The sequence below is a fragment of the Galleria mellonella genome, unplaced genomic scaffold (assembly GCF_026898425.1).
Source record: "Galleria mellonella isolate WM207_F2 unplaced genomic scaffold, CSIRO_AGI_GalMel_v1 utg150, whole genome shotgun sequence".
Taxonomy (NCBI): Eukaryota; Metazoa; Arthropoda; class Insecta; order Lepidoptera; family Pyralidae; genus Galleria; species Galleria mellonella.
Genome location: NW_026442002.1, coordinates 1,179,198 through 1,198,808, shown reverse-complemented (window position 1 = coordinate 1,198,808; position 19,611 = coordinate 1,179,198). Strand labels below are relative to the sequence as shown.

General features: G+C 33.4%; 2 protein-coding genes across 4 annotated transcripts in view; one reads left to right on the top strand and one right to left on the bottom strand.

The window, feature by feature from the left end:
• The window catches only part of LOC113513772 (signal transducer and activator of transcription 5B), a 50,165-nt gene extending 36,771 nt beyond the window's left edge, over positions 1-13,394 (top strand). For all 3 annotated transcript variants that reach the window (XM_052892083.1, XM_052892085.1, XM_052892084.1), the window contains exons 21-22: positions 4,243-4,366; positions 5,476-13,394. In XM_052892083.1, coding sequence (XP_052748043.1) covers positions 4,243-4,366 — 124 coding nt within the window. In that variant the 3' untranslated portion in view covers positions 5,476-13,394. The remainder of the gene's footprint in view (positions 1-4,242; positions 4,367-5,475) is intronic.
• A 1,305-nt stretch (positions 13,395-14,699) lies between these two features.
• Positions 14,700-19,282, bottom strand: LOC128200058 (uncharacterized). The gene is made up of 3 exons (XM_052892089.1): positions 19,042-19,282; positions 17,214-17,336; positions 14,700-16,001 (listed from the first exon to the last, which is right to left on the bottom strand). Exons 1-3 carry the CDS (start codon positions 19,183-19,185, stop codon positions 14,865-14,867), a joined length of 1,404 nt encoding a protein of 467 aa, XP_052748049.1. The 5' UTR covers positions 19,186-19,282; the 3' UTR covers positions 14,700-14,864.
• Positions 19,283-19,611: the final 329 nt, after the last annotated feature.

Genomic DNA, 19,611 nt, shown 5'->3' with positions numbered 1-19,611 from the left:
ACATAATGTTATCATTTTTAAAAGTAATATTCGTGTAATTGAAATAATTAGATACGGAAGTCGCACTTGTTATTAGTTACGCCACGTCGACGGAATAATGTGAAATGTTGCTAAATGCGACTATGCAATTATGAAGGCGCAGGCGGCAATATTACATTATATAATGCTATTATTGTGAAATGTAATATTGGTGTAATTGTAATAATATATTCGATATCTAGATGACACAAATTATGAAGACGAATATGACAATATTACATTACAAAATGGTATCATTGTGAAATGTAATATTCGTGTAATTTGATATAATTAATATCTGAATGATGTCATATCTGAATTGGGCAAGATTTGAATAACTATATTGAAGTATAGAGTCTGTATAAAGGCCGCGACGTAGTCGGGTAGACACTGTAGATGAGGATGTTGGAGGTTTCGGTGTTTGCCTACGGCGGTAATATGGTTGGCTTGATCCCTACTATACTATTAGTATTATTATCAATGAACCAAACATGTATACGTTATAGTATTAATAGAATTATACACATTTATATTGGCAATTGTTCTTATTAAATATACAAAAATGTTGCATTGTTGGTAGATAGGATGAGATATGTAACTCTTAGCTATGCTGGGAGGCTGTTACTTGTTTCTTTATCGAGGATGACCTTTAACGATTATAAGACCCTTCCGTATCATTGTTTCTATCCGTCTTCTATCAAGTCGAAGAGATTGCGATACTGGGGTCGATTCTGAGGCGTCTTTTAAATGTATTTCAAAAATTAAAATTTCAACATATCACAGTGAAATCTTTAGGACAAATATGAATTAAATTTATAATAGATTTAAGTCAAAATTAATATAAATTTAGTTTATAATGGTCCTCTAATGGGAAACTATCAAATTGAAATATTAGGTTAAGAGGTAGGTTTAAAAAAATAACGCATCTGAATCGACCCCACTGTCCTTTTTTATTAGTAAGGTCTTTTAAGCTGCAATTCTCGAAACATAGTTTGGATTTAAACGATTTTGTAAGTACTGTTTATAAAACATATTGATTCAGAATCATAGATATAATATTGCATTCTGACCGTCGTATGCTATTTATCAAAGCTATTCTAGTATTTGTGTGGATATTTCTACATTAAAACCGTCCTTCAATAGTTTTTCTTTGAGATTATCTTTTGAATAGTATGGATAGCTTTTCATAAGTTTTTGATGTATTTATATATATAATTTTTTTTTAAATGGGAACGACAAATACAAATACTACACTCCTGACGCTTATACTTTTGCTGCCAAAAAAAAATCTATTGTATTTCTTAAAATAAATAAAACAGAAACTTATGAGAGATATTCCATGTTGTTATGAATTTGGGTCCATATACTGCATTTCCTGTTTAACTATAAATCTAGGGTATTTTTACATGTCATAATTATATAAAAAAAAAATATAAAAAAAGTAGATGAAAATGTCGAATCTGTGTTAAATGTGGCTATGATTAGGAGGGATTCGGGGACGTTGAGTTTAAAAAAATATCCTGCATTTGAAATTCGATAATATATAAAATTTAGTCTTAAATTATTCCACACGTGCCACGCTGTGTTTTACACAACATTGTGTTAGAAAAAGTGTGTTTATTAGAAAATTGCGTTATTCAAAAAGAATCATTTCGATTATAATTTTAATAAAAAAAAATTATTAAACAAAGTTATTAAAATGTTAGTTAATATTGAAGGGAACAATAAAAAAAATTTCGTTCATTCATAATGTATATCAATTGATAGAATTAAAAGATTACAAACAATTAGTGCTTAATACAGCGATTTTCATGCAATGCATGAATTCTCTGGCTATACACATCGCATTAGTTCTGGCAACCCAGATTAAAAATGGAGTAGCAAAAAGAATTAAAATTTAAATGCTCCAAGCCAGAAGAAGAATAATAAAAAAAAAATCTGGACGTCAATACTACACAGATTATATGTGACATAGATAATACTTTTTTTAAGCCATCGTTTACGAATTCCCGCCAAAAAAAATTTAATTAAGCAACAAAACGAATTATTAATAAAAATTAATGATAATTATTGTCGACTTTCGATGTAAGATTTAGTTATTTAAGATATTGTGACTAATTAAAATAATTTACGTATATACACGTTTCTCATTACTGTTTTGATTTCTTCAAAATACGTTTATGTGAAATGTTGTATTTTTTTTATATCTATCTATCTATATATATATAATTCGGTGCTAATTTGCGTCAGTCTAAGTACACAATTCTATGACAGTTTTATCATACTATATTATAATTATAATTAAGTTAAAAAAAAGATCATGTTTATTCAATTAATATCAACATGATGTTTAAACTAAATAAACCCTATGAAATTTGACCAATTTTATTCCCTTGCATTTTAAAATTGCCTTTATTTTGTAAAGTCAATTGGTATTGAAAGTTTAAAGTTATGAAATTATATATGTATATGAAAAAAGATTGGATTTTTATATAGTTTATTGGAAACGGTATTTTATATTAAGACTTGAAAAGTTTTTTCTCCTGGGATGTGACTATTATAAGTAGGTAAAAATAATTAGTTTTTAAGGTGAATTTTTGAAATTTCAGTATTGTGCTGCAGATGCACAAACATCCAATGCTTGCCAGCGGCTGCGATAAGGATACTGTATCTGACATTTTCTCTTTATTCACTAATAAACATTTCTTATTAATTCTTTATAACAATATTTAATTACATTGTATACGGTGTAATTAGTTTCATTTGTAATATTCGTAATATTAAAAATGGAATTGTCAAGTCAGATACCTTGTTCTGTCGATGCGCCGTTGTTTACTTAAATTAACGTTTTGAATTCATGACAATGTTATATGTTGATGCATGTTCACTGTACTTGTATACAAAATATATGTGAGAAAAGAATCCGTTTTGTTATTTAAAAATTGTGGAAAATTGTCTTTGAATTTTGTTTTTTTTTTTAAGAATTTATTATAATTGAGTGGTGACAATACGAATGTAAAGTTACGCCAATAAATTTAATAGGTTGCTTCTTAGTTCAATTTTAATACTTACTCTTGTTTAAGACCATTTATACCCATAGTTTATTTTAAAAGAACTTAATAAACAAGAAATCTTTTTTTATACAACTTAGAATAGCAAACAAGCTGACGGCTCACCTGATGGAAAGTGGTAACAGTCGCCTATAGACGTGGGACACTTATTGAAATTGTTACAAATCTCTAAATGAAATTAGAAACAAATGGAAACATTTAAATGATTAAATTATTTTTTATTTCTACTGCTTCTACTATAGTTAGAATTAAACAGACTGTCTTATGGTCGGGTCAGTTATTTATTGTCATTTTTAAATTCTATTGAAATATATTGTAACTCTTCTAAGTAATTAATATAAGATGGAAAACACAAAAACTTATTTATTTATTAAAATTATTGGCATTATTTGTTATTTATGTATCCACAGTGTACATACAGATTGTACTATGAAGTTATGAAATTGTTTTTTTTTCGCGCCACTATTTTTTTTTTTTTATTCTCAATCAAAGACAATTTTTCACGTCCCACCTTTGCGAAAATGCAACACAGACGGTCGTTAATAATCATCTATCTGTCATCATTATAATATACTTTTTAATTCTTATTTTACATCGTAGAATTACAGCTGTTTTGTTTTTTATTTGTCTGTGCTGCCATTTTGGCGACGGTGACTTCTAGGGTTATCTAGATTGTTCTTATTATATTTTGTTTATTTTTTTTTTCTTTATCTAACGACCGTCCTCTTTTGTCTAATGTGTTGCATTTTCTTTCTTTCCCGATCGCTCCGCTGGGTGCTGCTGTCGTCGACACAAAACTCACAATACAAATCGGCACATCAATCTAAAACACATGTCAAACTTTAAAAAAAATTTTACTCTATACTAAAAATCGTTACTTTGTACTCAATTCAAACTTTTTTTTAACATTACACAAACTATTGTGTACTTATTACATCATGAATATTACATTTAAATTTGGCATATCATTGTAAAACATTAATACTAATAATGTATTACATTTTTTTTTTAATTCCAATGAATTATGCAAATACTCTGATCAATGATACAATATTACACAACAAAATGAACGAGCACACAACAATATCAACAAATTACACAACATAATAAATTATTACATTACAAAACGTAAACGTCGGCGACAAAACAACAGCTACTTCGGCTCGGCTACTCCCGCGCCGACAGAGAACACGCTCATGAGCACCGACCTCTCGTTCGAAATGAGTTCCTTCTACGCTGAAGACTTCGATAACTTCGTATACGAGGGTATGAATTAAGTAAGTATATATTTATTTTACACTTTGCAGTTAGGCTTTTAGAGATATTTTAATAGGGACGCCGCCGCCCATCCCTCTACCATCAAGTTACCAGAGGGAGACTTTGTACAAAAGTCGATTGCTTGGGCACCTCTGTTCCATTCATGTTTCAACCGTGAAGCAGCTGTGTTTGCATGGCTGTGTTTCGGTTTGAAGGGTGGGATATGGCGTAAATTTACTGGGTACGGAGGAATAACACCTGAGTCCTCAGGAATGGCAACGCATGGGTGATATCACGGGCGAAACAGTATACTCTGTTATGTCCACGGTACTGCTCATGTCTATAGGCGACGGTTACCACTTTCCACCAGGTGGACCGTCAGCTTGTTTGCCATTCTAAGTAGCATAAAAAAAAGTTTTAGTCGCCTTGTACGACACCCACAAAGAAAGAGGGCGGTCTATCTGTGGTGAGATTACAAGGCAATAATAATAGTTTAGTGAAATTACAGATTTATGGGCTATATTATAAATTAAATTAATTATAATTTTGATTTATATCCATTAGTTCATATTAGTGCTTATAATAAAGATATTAAATTAAAATTTTATAAATATAGTACAATCTCGATTATCCGAACATCGGTTATCCGGATATTCGATTATCCGGACTTATTCTTCACGGCTCTAATTATTGATTTAGAAATGGTATTATGTATTAATTAGGTGAATAGGTATTGTTTAATACATTATTTTTACAGTTTATTATATTTTTTTTTTATATATCGTATTGTCTAAATGACGTAAATTATGTAAAAAGTTTTACATCATACGTAAAGCTTTTTACATAATAAAAAAAAAAAAAAACTAATTATGTATTGTTTGATTTGATTTTAAATCGATTATCCGGATTTTTGATTATACGGAATATCTTTGGTTTCATATGATTCGGATAATAGAAATTCTACTGTAGGTTTAGAGAAATGACGCCTCGGTAACCTACTACTTTGGCGTTCTATTGTCTCTGCCTACCCTAATGGCAGACAAGCGTGACAGATATGTATGTATGTAGGTAAACTACCCCACCATTGATTGCATCACAATCTAATTTTTTTTTTTAATTTTATTTTCAGGTTACACACATAAACTTACAATAAATGTAGATAATCCATTCGTTTTAGCTTTAAACGAAGTTTTGTAGTATGTATAATATTATTATTTACAAAAATAGGACAGCAATTTCCTACTTTTTTTTTACCATTTATTTTAAATTTCACTATAGGTTATGTATCTTTTTTTTTTAATAAATTTGGAGGTGTGATATGAGTTTTGCTTACAGAGAATAGAAAATGTGCAAAAGTAATTCTGTGCTTCGATTCAAACGAACCACTTTCGCTTCCTCCACATTCATCGATCTTTTCATACACGCTCGCTGGTTACGGGTACTTTTAATTTGGCCCTTCTTCAGCACGTCGCCTATTCGGTCGACATACGTCCGTCTAGGGCGGCCCCTACCGACATCTCCATTCATTTTTGCTAGATACATCTCTTTCGTAATTCTTTCATCCATTCTCTCCAAATGGCAAAACCAATATTCTCTTTTCGATTTTTGTCTCTCCATTGCCTTTCAGTCCACACGTCTCTCTAGTTATATTATTTCTCAAATAGGAAAAAAAAATACAGTAATCCATATATATTAAATGTCTGTTACTCAATATACAATACCGAAATGAGTATATAGTAGATATATCCGAACGGTATGAGCAATGATCTTTTTTCCATCATCAATATCTACAGAAATCCGATATATAGATATTGTATCTGTACTGATATTACCCACGCCCATTAAGTTATAAAATATACTTATTAATATGTATGTATTAATGCAAAACTCATCATCGCACCTTGTATTTTTTTTTATTATATCATTATGCTGATTGAATTCAAAATGGCCTATTATGAACATATGTATTGTGTAAAAATAGTTTTATATAAATGATAAATGTTAAGTTATAAATGATTTATCTTGTGTTCATTGCAACGTATTTTTTTTACAATCGATTCTTTCAATATATATATATATAAAATATAGTGAATATTTTACAGTGCCATACAAGAATACCATAAATTGACATTAAAGTGTGGACAGTTAGAAAAATATAAAAGAGTAATTAATAATTATAAACAAATAATGTTAAAACATGAAAAAAAGATTCAAATAGTTTTCAACAACTCTGGAATTTCATATATAGAGGTCTCTTTTTTACTGATATTTCAAAGTGAATTTATTCTTCAGACTTCAAAGTTTACACTTGCTTACGAAATAATAATCCTGTCCACTGCTGAACATCAAGTGGGAGACTTTGTACAAAAGTCGATTGCTTGGGCACCTCTGTCCCATTCGTGTTTCTACCGTGAAGCAGTTGTGTTTGCATGGCTGTGTTTCGGTTTGAAGAGTGGGATATGGTGTGAATTTACAGGGTACAGAGGAATAACATCCGAGTCCTCAGGAATGGCAACGCATGGGGGGTATCATGGGCGAAACAGTATACTCTGTTATGTCCATTGTACTGCTCATGTGTATAGGCGACGGTTATTACTTTCCATCAGGTGGGCCGTCAGCTTGTTTGCCATTCTAAGTTGCATTAAAAAAAAGTTAACTTTTCTAATATTTATTTTTTTTGCATTTTAATTAAAAAGAGAACTAAAGCCTATATTTTTGCAAGCAAGTGTACTCTAACTTTATTTCAAATAATCAGTACCTTTTCTTTTATTAATTACTAACTAAGCCGACAGATGTCGTTCTCTTAATATCTAATGCTTGACTTCGATATTCGATTGATGTGGCAGCTACGAACAGGCCCTCTAGATAGGTGGCAAGCGAATTCGTCGATGGAATCGGCATCGTTAGCGAGTCCGTGAGATAGAATGAGATAGCAACGCCGGGTGACTCATTCCAACTCACGGACTCGCTAGCGATGTCGATTCCATCGACGAATTCGCTTGCCACTTGTCTACAGGCCCAGTTTACATACGGGGAAAGAGAAATGAGATTTCAGAGTTTTTTTGAGCAATATTTCTTATAAAACTTTCATTTTAACTTCAAAGTATATTTGAAAAACAAAATGGCCGAATCGGTCCAGATGTTTACGAGTTCTACGCTTAAGAAAACGTTTATCGATTCATTTTTATTTTTTAGTTTTTGACTAATCATAATGAACATTAATGTTATTTTTTTATTTCTTTTAAATACATTAACAGTAAGTGTTAATATTGCTAAATGGATTTATGGATCTTTATATATAACATTTATATTTTTTTTTTGCACATCTAATTATAATCAGCGGAAACAATTCTATTAGATTAAGTGCATTTTTAGACGTAACAATTGTTTTTTCCTGAGTGTTCAAATATTTAAGGAAACAAAATTTGTATTTGGAACAGCATTTTATATTTTATTTTTTTTATATAGTGATTTATGGCTCTGGATACAAGTCCACGGAGCCCGCCATTTCTAGTTACGTGTGCTCATAAAATCCCGCCTAAAATACGGGAAGTGCCATTTCTTTTTAATTTTGTCAGCAATAAAATGTTCATAGATGTATTATGAAATATATTTAATATGCACTAACATGCACATGCTTCTACAAATTAAGTAATAATATTAGAAAGTTTAATATTCTTATAGTATTTAAAACATGGGGTTGTTAAAGATATGTGTTAATAAATGTTAGATTTATTAAATAACAAGGTGAATGTAATAGTTACAGATTTAATGATTGCTTAATTGGAATTTAATGAGCTCAGTATTTTTCCGATGAATTAAAAAAAATAAGGTATTTTTTTTTAAATAAAGTTACACAGAAGAAAATATATTTTCAATTTATTGAATAAAAAGAGAATTCGTATAACGGAACGTAACATTTTTACCTTGTAATGTAAAATCGTTAAAATAATGTTGTATGTAAAATTAAAAAATCTATTGTAATTTGTGATCTTTATATAGTATATATATAATCGTAATTTCTATACCAAGCTGTCAATTCAGTATAATTTCTTATGAAACTGAACAGTCTGCCCCAAGGAGTGTGTAGGTAATCGAAGTGTTTCAACCATTACGCTTTGTATGACTGGCCACGATCCAAGCGCTCCACTTAGGTAATCAATTAAAATTTGTTGTATTTTTATTACGAGATGGATTTGCTGATTTGATGAATGTGGAAGAAGCGAAACAGGTTTGTTTGAATCGAAGCATTTGGCGTTCCATTGTTTCTGCCTACCCTGATGGGAGACAGGCGTGACAGATATGTATGTATGTATGTATGGATTTGCTCTTGGTTTTACCTCAAACTGATGGCAAGTGATGATAAGGTCTAGGATGGAGCGCGCCCACCCAATTGGTGCTTGTTTACCATCGACTTGCAGAGTACTAGGTTGAATTTCGTCAGAAATACAAGCCAGGTATATTGCATTAGAAACGAAGTGGCGAATCCCTTCTTAATTACTTTTTTTTTAAATATTTTTAAATGTGACAAGTAATTCTCGACAATTTTTCAATATAATGACGTTTTAAATTTGATTGTATTTTCTTTTTTTTTTATATTTGTTACCTCAACTGCGTCAGTTATGTACTGACTTGGGATTTTCTGCTAGATACAAAATGGATTCAGTATTTTTTTTTTTTTAAATCAAATAACTTGTTTTGCCACAATTGAAGTAAATTATGTAAATTTTAGTTTATTAAATTGTCTCTTCGGAATAATCTCAATTGGTTCGCATTCAAAAATGTTTTTTTTTTTTGTAGAATATTCAGGGTTAATGTACAAAATGTATCTATAATGGCCGTTATGTGTTGAGCCAAAAATCACTGTCGATATCTCCTGGGAAACTTTCAGTTTCATCATTATTTGTACAGCGTTTTGGTGTATATATTACGATTTAAATTGTACTTAATATGTATTGAATGTAACCCTCAACGAATTTTAGATTTGTGATAACAGTGGCCTTGGTGTTCATACTAAACTCGGAACAGTTTCGTCCCACGCAGAAACATTGGGAAATCACTGCATTTTTTATTAATGGAAAAACTAAAAAAATGTGCTTATAAACATTTAAAAGACCGATAATGCACGGCGACGGTAGCGGCTTACCATCATGTGGACCGTTTGCTCGTTTGCTTCCCTAACAATAAAAAAAAAAAAACTAATGCGAGGTGCGAAGACAACACCATAGTTCACAAGAATGGCAATACGTTACACTATAGAAATCACATTTCTGTGGTTTCCACGGTATTGTTTATTTTTATATGCGACGGTTACCACTTTCCATCAGGTGGGCGGTTAACTTGTTTGCAATTCTAAGTTGTATAAAAAAAAATATAATGAGGTCTTAGATAAATTAACTCCACTTTAGAGGATTGAAGTGATTTCTCTTTATTCCTGTATTATAATTACCTTATTGCGTCACAACAGGCAACACTGAAGGCACCAAACATAGCTTTATTGGTGATAATGAAATGGCAACCCCGCCTGCTCTGTCAGTGTACGCTGGCGGGGTACCAGTGAGGAATGTTTAGCAAGGACGATACTAGGATCGCTCCCTTCTCCAGAAAAATATTTTTTTAGGTTTCTCCCCTCAGTTTGCAAAGAACTTCGACACCTTCCAGGTTTTCTCCCGTATTGGGCACTCGCTTCGAATGTACATATAGTAAAGTTAGAACGGTAGAAAGATTAGCACGGTCCCTGTGCCCGGATGCAAGGATGCATGCTAAATTGTGAAGCCTTCTACTCCCGTATTGGTCTCAATATTTGTTCCACTTGTTTCAACATATCCTATCCTTTCTTTATTCAGTAGGTGATAATGGAATGGTAACCCCGCCTGCGCTATCGGTGTAAGCTGGCGGGGCACCAGTGAGGGATGATAGATGGATATTGAAAAAGTAGGTCAATTAACCCATCGTGACGAATCCCACAAGAGTTAATCAAGATGGTTTCTAGGGGGACCCGCGTGGAGATCGACCTGATTAATATACCCTTTTGCTAGCAATGGGGTTGTTAGATTTTTTTGATGGGTGAAAATGGTATGGTAACCCCGCCTGCGCTAACGGGATACGCTGGCGGAGCACCAGTGAAGGGTGATAGATGAGAATGAAAACAGGCCAGTTAGCCCATCATGATGAATTCATCAGGAATTAACCATGATAGTTTCCAGGGGAACAGCGAGGAGGTGGACCTGGTTGGGTATATTGCTAGCAATGGGATTCTCAGTCTCCATTACTAACAATCCCTTTCCCCCATGTCATAGGGTTGTCAGCTTGTCTGCAATTTCAAATGGGCAAAAAGAAATTAGACTAAGATTCAACTGTGGTTCTAGAATTTTCCGTTTTTTTTTTAATGTAGGTAGCACTGTGGGAAGTAATTGGTGTAGTCCTCAGTTTTAAATGTTGTACGCTTTAAGTTATTTTTTTTATAAATCGTTATCCCTTTCAGACCTGAACGATACGGGCGTGAGTTGTAACTTTAAAAAATTCCAAAACCGCGCGCAATTCATTTTTACGCACGAAGCTGAAATAACGTGATAGCGAGATTCTAAACCGGCCAATAAGAAATCGTTTTAGCGGTTAGGTGGTGCAGTAGTCTCGTGCGTGCCGGCAAGATGGCTTGGCTCCAAAACACGAAAATATATTTCATCTGAAAGAAAAAAAATATTGGGTCTGAAAGGGATATGGTAAGGATTAATGAACTGGGTAGAAAAGACACTTTTTAAGGGTGTGTTTTATGTATATATTGCACCTATAACGAATACATTAAATATATGCCATCAAATACATAATATTTAAGAACATGATCGAAATTAATATAGATATCAATCTGGTATGGCGATACCGAAATTGGCGACGATTTTTTCCCGCCATCAATGCTCAGAAGAGCCCAATATATAAATATGGGAACGGCACCGATATAACCAATGGGCGATATCTGTACACCTTTCTCTTTAGACCCTGTTTTTTTTATGGGTGAAAATGGTATGGTAGCCCCGCCTGCGCTAACGGGATACGCTGGCGGAGCACCAGTAAAGGGTGATAGATGAGAATTAAAACAGGCCAGTTAGCCCATCATGATGAATTCATCAGGAACTAACCATGATAGTTTCCAGGCGGAATCGCGAGGAGGTGGACCTGGCTGGGTATATTGCTAGCAATGGGATTCTCAGTCTCTATTACTAACAATCCCTTCCCCCCCCCCCTTTAGACCCTGTATAATTAAGGAGGATAGTCAAATATTTAACAGGAAATTCGTAAGCGAGTGAGAAGCACGCTCTCACAGCAATGTCTGACTGGTAAGCTAAACTCACAGTAGGACCCGTGAGCCACGTGAGTATTATCGAATCAATGAAAGTGTTCTTTCTACCTGGTTATTTACTCTAATACAGTTAGAACCGAATTTATAAATATTAGAGATAACACGAATGTATGTAGAGTGTAGAGTAACACGAAACGCATTGATGTCTATTGTTGTAAGAAAGTGTAGTGATTCATAAAAGAATTAAACGAATTACGAGTTGTAAAAGATATTTGACAAAAAAGAGAAAAAAAAAAACAAAGGAATCTGATGAAAAGTTTTCTTTTAAATATGTTAAGTACATGTTCTTAAAATTTCCATATAAACCAATTTCCGAACGAAGCACTTTATTCATTTAAAAAAAAGAAATAGGTGCTCTGTAAATTATTATAATTACTTAATATTGAAAATTCTATTGACTTTTTAATTATGACAGATTATTATTTCTAAAAAAGGTGCTTAATTATTATAAAGTTATTATTTTTAAATTTATAAGTTAGTACCTACTTTGTTTAGAGTAAGAATTTGGAAATTTAAACATTTCTATAAAGTGTTTATTTAGGTTATGATTATATTTCCCGCCATTATTGTTAGGTCAATTGGAAAAATACAGATTAAAAATACTAGCCGTTATAATAAGAATTGAAATTGTTCATCGTAGGTATATTATATAGAAATGTCGTTTATATTTGTACACAAAAATAGTATATATTTTAATTAATTGTATAGGAATAAGTCGTAATGTTCATATATGCTTGAGCACGCAATCACGGAGTGTTGAATTTCAGAAAAGATTGTAAAATAAGGTGAAAAGGTCATCTATTCAAAAAAGAAAAAAAAAAAAAACAAGCGTAACATAGCTTTGTTAATCTTCATCTACTACTTAGCTGAATGCACCAGAAGAAATGTAATTTTGGTGATTGCCTTCACGAATATTACCTCAATAAGTATATTTAAAAAATTATATTTCATATTTCCCGTCCACAAATTATGCAATCTTTTCTGGGGGTTTTTGTGTCACTATTTTATGATATAGATATACAAGTGTGCTTTGTCAAATTTAAATCCACTAAACGATGTACCGAGCCGCCAGTTACCGCCATTTTGTTTGTCCATGGATTGCGCTTTTTTAATTTTCGAATGAGCAGATTATATTTACTATTGGAAAGTGGTTTAGGGTTTATATTGCATTTTCATAATTATATATAATTGTCATAATAATATAAATTCATAAATTTACTAACAAATTCCACTTGTACCCCCAAACGGAGAAATATTAATAGGGATTAAACTGGCCAAACAATTTAGTGAGATCATACGTTCAGTTTGTACATAAATATTCCTATTGGTAGTACAAATTGCCCTAAGAAATACAGATTCATAGACTTATTGTTGCCAATTTTTGGGCTAATCCTGGGTTGCTAGAATATAGAAACAAAAATGTTAATATTGAGACTAGTCAGCGATAAATACTTGGCCATACTTATGTATTATAAAGGGTTTTATATGTGCATTTTATTTCTTTTGATTACTTCGAAATTAGCCATTTTTTATATTAATTCAGCCATTATCTTTGTAGTTAAGGTGGCAACACATCGGGCGGCATCTTGAATTAAATATGGCGGTTCGGTGTTCTATGAGCTTTTACCATGTTAATGTTCATAATTATGTAGATATATTCAATGAAGTAAAATAAATATTGATTGTTGAAATTATGGTTTTTTTATTTCAATTTCTTATGAATTAAAATTACAATTTTATGTTTGTATTCATGAAAACAAACCATTCATGAATATATTTCAGCCATTGAAGTGTTTTGTATATTCAAAATTCTTAAATGGAGGTTTTTTCGAACTGTACTTTTGACGCAGATGGCTTTTACAGTTTAACCGGGCGCGTGTGTAGAAGCGACCACGAATAGTAGTCCAAGCCCGCAAAAGGAGAGCGACAGAGTATCGACGCTTACCGATGGATTGCAACTAAATTGAGAGAAACTGGCAACACTTTAATGGCTAAAATACATTTTTAGGTTTCAGTTTTTATGACGGGTAAGAAGTTTTTTAATGAGTGATAGTGGAATGGTAACCCCGCCTGTGCTGTTTACGCTGGCGAGTTACCAGTGAGAGATGATAGGTGAGGATGAGGCAGGTCAGTTAACCCATCGCGATTAATACAGCCGGAATTCAGCACGATGGTTCCCAGGACACAGAGTCGGACACCTATCGGGATGTATTGTTAGCAATAAGACTGGTACTCCGTGTAACTAACAATCCTTAAGTATATAGACGTACGTACGTATATGTACAAGTATATGTAAAGAAAGTACCTAGAACTGAATGGTTGAAAATAAGATGGTACATCTGTTTTAATTGGTATACAGGGTGTGACAGGTTGGCAAAAACTGAAACAGTGAATTCATTATTATGCAATCTGGACGAGTGGCGGTCATCCACCGTGCGTTTTTCAACTTTCTTCCACGCACAACCATTCTTTGGAATCAACTTCCAACAGCAGTATTTCTGAACCGATACGACAACATAACCTTCAAGAAAAGAGTATATTCCTTTTTAAAAGGCCGCCAGCACACCTGCAATGCCGCTGGTGTTGTGGGTGATCATGGGCGGCGGTAGTCACTTACCATCAGGTGAACCGTATGCTCGTTTGCCCCTTGCATTGTCCTACCGCGACTCCTAGAATCAGTTGTGTAAGGCCAACGCTACAAGAGTACGAAAACTACCTATGAAGAAGCGCCATTGACCGTCGCGTGGATCGTAAAACTTCAAATACATTGCGCGGCGTCAAAACTAAGAATCGTTAATTATATGGCTGTGGTTCATTTCAGATGGGAAAATAATATGCCATCTGATTTAGACTATTCAACTGAATTAGCTGTTTTCGTTTTGGCCAACCTGTCCCTTCCAGCCTGTATAATGCTGGGGCATAAGTAGAGGATGAAATCAGGTGAGTTCACTTATCGTGGCTTATTCAGTACATGGTAACAATAAAATTCTACAATACTCATATTGTGCCATTCAATATATTATATAAATTATAGCTCTAAAGCTGTGCTTTTGTAGACATGTGACAAAACCAAACTTCCCATAGACAATATCTATGACAGAAACATAACTGTTACATTGACTAGCTTCTAACAACTTCTGCTTTCACAGATTCTGCCAATATCATAAATTGTGCTTTCCCAATTCCTCATCGAAACTCGTCTGAGTTTCGGCCGAGTTGAAGCTCAGTAACACATCGGACTTAACCAAAGACCGTTCGGCAGTTTGGGTCTCGGTCGATGTCAGATTAATACTGGAAGGACTAGACGAGATGCTGTCGAACAACTTGAAAGTTTTCGGTGAATCATGACAATAGCATGTTTGCGTCTCTTTCATGTTCAAGTCCGCTGACTGAACCTCTGTAATGGTCTCCTTGTTCGATCTACTCAAACCAAACTCCAAGGGAAAAGTCTGAGTTTGTATATCTGACAATGACACAGTTTCAGAAAAGAACATTGATTCATCTTCGCTCGTTTGGGATTTCAATGACAGCAGATCTTCAAACACAGTCTGCGTTGATATCTCATCAGTTTTCGTTTCGTACATTTCACCTCGGCCTCCCAAAATCTGCCAAGACGGTAAAGCTACATCGTTTTTTATATTATCACTTAATGTTTGTGTTGCAAACGACCGTTTTGGACTATCGCACATAAACTCAGTTACTTTGTCATATTCGATCTTGAGTTTTTTCGCATCGGTTTCATCATCTAATTTCCGTTTATTGGCTTTGCGTTTATCTTTGTATTGTTTGTGTAATTCCGGATGCCTTCTCATTAAATGCACTAACAATTTCGCATTAGTATTATAATGCACATCACATAACTCACACGAGAATGTCGTGTTGCATGTATTTAAATGTCTATAAAACTCAGCGTCCGTTGAGAAACTGAGTTTACACGTGTGACAATATGTTTTTATTGTGTGCACTTTATTATAATGTTGATTTAGATATTTTCTACCTGAAAAATATTTGTTCTCTTCCGAATTAGATGCGTAAGAACACCCATCGACCGTACAGTAGTATTGCAAGTCAATAATTAAAGACTTCTTTACACTATGTATTTTTATTAAGTGGTAATACAGGGTGGACTTTTTTGTGAACATTTCTGGACACTCGTAAGGGCATGGTAGGTGTATCTTGTCTTCTGTATTTGGCGCTGTTATCATTATAATTAATTTATTATCGCACTGTATACACTTAACTGTATTTTCGTGCGTCGTATTTCCTTTTGGCTCTAATTGTTCTACTTTATTATTTTTCTGTAATAAAGCATTATTTTATTTATGAATATGTTATAAACAATGGCTTTAAAAAGTAGAAAGTTTGAGTAATACTTAATATTTAGAAACAAAATTTGAGTAATATTTTCAACCGACTTCAAAAAAGAATGAGTTTCCCAATATAGTTGTATTTTTTCTTTTTTTTATACCACTGAGGTGGCAAACAAGCATACGGCCCACCTGATGGAAAGTGGTTACCGTAGCCTATAAACACCTGCAATACCAGAGGCATTACGCATGCGTTGCCGACTCTGAAGAAACCTCTTTACCCCCCTTTTGAAAAATCCCATGCTGTAGACCTTGGGAAAACCTCGGCAGGGAGTTCATAACCTTGTGTGTTCGTGGGAGAAAACATCTCTGAAACCGCGCTGTACGCGACCATTGCTGTAGGATATGAGAACTAACTCCCTGTCGATGACGAGCCGTACGATGGTAGAAAGTGGCTGTGGGCACCATATTGAACAATTCCTCTGAGCACGATCCGTTGTACAAGCGGTAGAACACGCAGAGTGAGTTTCTATGTGAGTTACTTCACAGCTCTGTCATTTAACTATAAACCAATTTGGAAAATGGTTTTTTATCCTATCAGGATGTAGGAATTTTAGCAAAATTTAGAGAAATCTGCTCAGTAGTTTAGTTTTTAAATAAAAACAACTGGTTATGCCACAAGTGAAGTCATTCTTTTTGCCCAATACCAATATCACTAATAGGGGGGAAAGGGATTGTTAGTAATGTAGACTGAGAATTCCATTGCTAGCAATATACCCAACCAGGTCCACCTCCACGCGGTTCCCCCTGGAAACTATCATGGTTAATTCCTGATGAATTCATCATGATGGGCTAACTGGCCTGTTTTCATTCTCACCTATCACCCTTCACTGGTGCTCCGCCAGTGTATCCCGTTAGCGCAGGCAGGGTTACCATACCATTTTCACCCATCAAAAAAAAAAATCACTAATAAATTAATGACAGTTTTTATCAATTATCATGTTTAATGGTAAAGCAGTTTTAATGACAAATAATAAATATATATTTGTAATTAAAACTTCATTCATGTTCACTTCATAAATTTGACAGGTACATGGTATTATATGGAAAAATTTACATAATACAAAAAAAAAACAGGACAGAATTCCAATTCCAAATAAAGAGTTAATATTAAAATAAAAAGAAAAAAAAAGTAAGCAATACCTTTACTATGTTTTGTAAGAGTGTATTAGAATTTTGACACTGTTCCCTGAATCTTCTGCACGTTGATAAAACATTTTCACAGCTTGTGCACAGCAGCTCGGAGACGCCTTCCGGATCGCTCACCTACAACATAACAATATAGGAGAGGGGGGGGATTGTTAGTAATGCAAAATACTAGTCTCATAGTTAGCAATATGCTCAAAGAGGTCGACCTCCACATGGTCCCCCCTGGAACCCATTGTGGTTAATTCTAGTTGAATTCATCAGGATGGGCTAACTGACCTGTTTTCATCCTCATCTATCATCTCCCACTGGTGCCTTACCAGTGTATGCCGATTGTGTTGCAAGCATTCATAGGCTTCAGTGACCAGTTACAACCAACTGAGCTGTATGCTTGTTTATCACCTTCATGGTATAAAAAAATATTAAATTACAGTCTGATTCAATATCTAATATATAAAATTTTCATGTCACGGTGTTTGTTACCAAACTCCTCCGAAACGGATTTAAAGATTTTTATGAAATTTTGTGTGCATATTGGGTAGGTCTGAGAATCGGCCAACATCTATTTTTCATACCCCTCAATGATAAGGGTGACCCACCCTAAAATATATTTTTTTATTTTTTTGACAAATTTTTTTATTTTATTATAATTTAGCATTGAAAAATACATACAATTTTAAATTTTCACCGTTTTACGATCAACCCCTGTCTTTTGATCGCGATTTTTATATTTCACAATAAGTGGTAAAACAACGTTTACGGGGTCAGCTTAGTAAATTAATAAAAATGTAAAAATCCAATAACGGCCTGACCATAAGACAGTCTTCTGATGCCCTATATTATTACAAATCAAATGTTGATCAAATGATTGAATAACATCATCATATCAGCAGTTAACTGTCCACTACTGAACATAAGCCTCCCCCATAATCACAGTTCTGCCTGTAGTTGTCACGTCTAGCAGGCAGGTTGGCAAGTGGAGTTAGAATTTGGTGATGTTGTAAAAGAGACATTGCTGCCCATCCATCAACCACTAAGTTCCCTTAGTCGCCTCTTATGACACCCATGGTAAAGGAAGAAGTGGCCCATCCCATGCCGAGACCACACAGTGATTGATTGAATATTTTAGATTAAAACAGAATGTACTATTTTCCATTCAAAGAAGATTCCATTTAACAATAAACCCTTTGTTGTCTTCACCTCGATTCCTATAAAATTCATTTTAATTTTCTAGATATTTGTGTCTTTGGAGAAAAAAAAAAGAGACATTATTTGTTTAAACTTTAATGCACAGTGAAATTCTATGTACATATGGCAGACTTAACACCGGACGGTGTTCTCTACCAGTCAATATAAATAGTAATTATTCATTATTTTTTTTATTTCAGGAAGACCCATGAGATGGACACCTTTTTTTATTTAAATAAATGCTAATTTCGTACTAACTTATGATTCATCTCTTTATTTACAGGATAAAAATCTATACAAATGACATGCAAGAGCTTATGGGAGATAGAGGATTGCTAGTAATGGAAATGTCAATTCCTAGCAATATAGGGTCTATTCAAGTAATATAGCAATATAGGGTCAAGTCAGTCTCCACGCAGTTATTTCTGGAAACCATGATGTGCCTACTGCTTGACCCTCACCTATCATCCTTCATTGGTGCCTCCCCAACGAATACAGATAGCGCGGGCGGGGCTACCATTCCATTATCATTCATTAAAAAAATTGTTGCTTACGTAGTTACTTTAAACTCAACAAATGGTAGCAAAAGAAGTTAATTAAACCACGTCAATTAACTGCGAAGATAATTGAAATTAACCTGTATATTTGTGAATTTATAGAAATCTTCAGCTAATCCCCATTGTACCATGTTTTTCATTTCTCCAGAATTAGCCAGACATCCACGGCACAATAACGCAAAATCGTCTAGTGGTTTATCCAATTCTACGTATGGTGCACCCATCGCTATTTCACTTCACCTTTTCTGTTAATTTATTATAATTTTAATATAACAAAAATTGACTTACTATAGATGTTTTAAATTTCTAAATTTATAAAAATTTGAATTCCAATCACAGATTATAAATTGACACTGACGTTATTGACATTGATAGTGCGTTCATGAAATATATAATAAATAGGTGATACGTAAGTAATGTAATTCCTTGTTCTTAGGTAAAAAAATGCTCCTTATGTATAAACGGACCAAAAAAAAAAAAATTTACGTGTGTGTTTTGATACCAACACACGTACGTAGCTTTAATACGTATTTACAGGTACAATTCATGTACAATACACCTACAAATTATTACTGTTTGAAATTTTTTCTCTTTATTTAGTACAAAAATTATAACTTAAATTTATTATAATAAAATATTAATTTTAATAT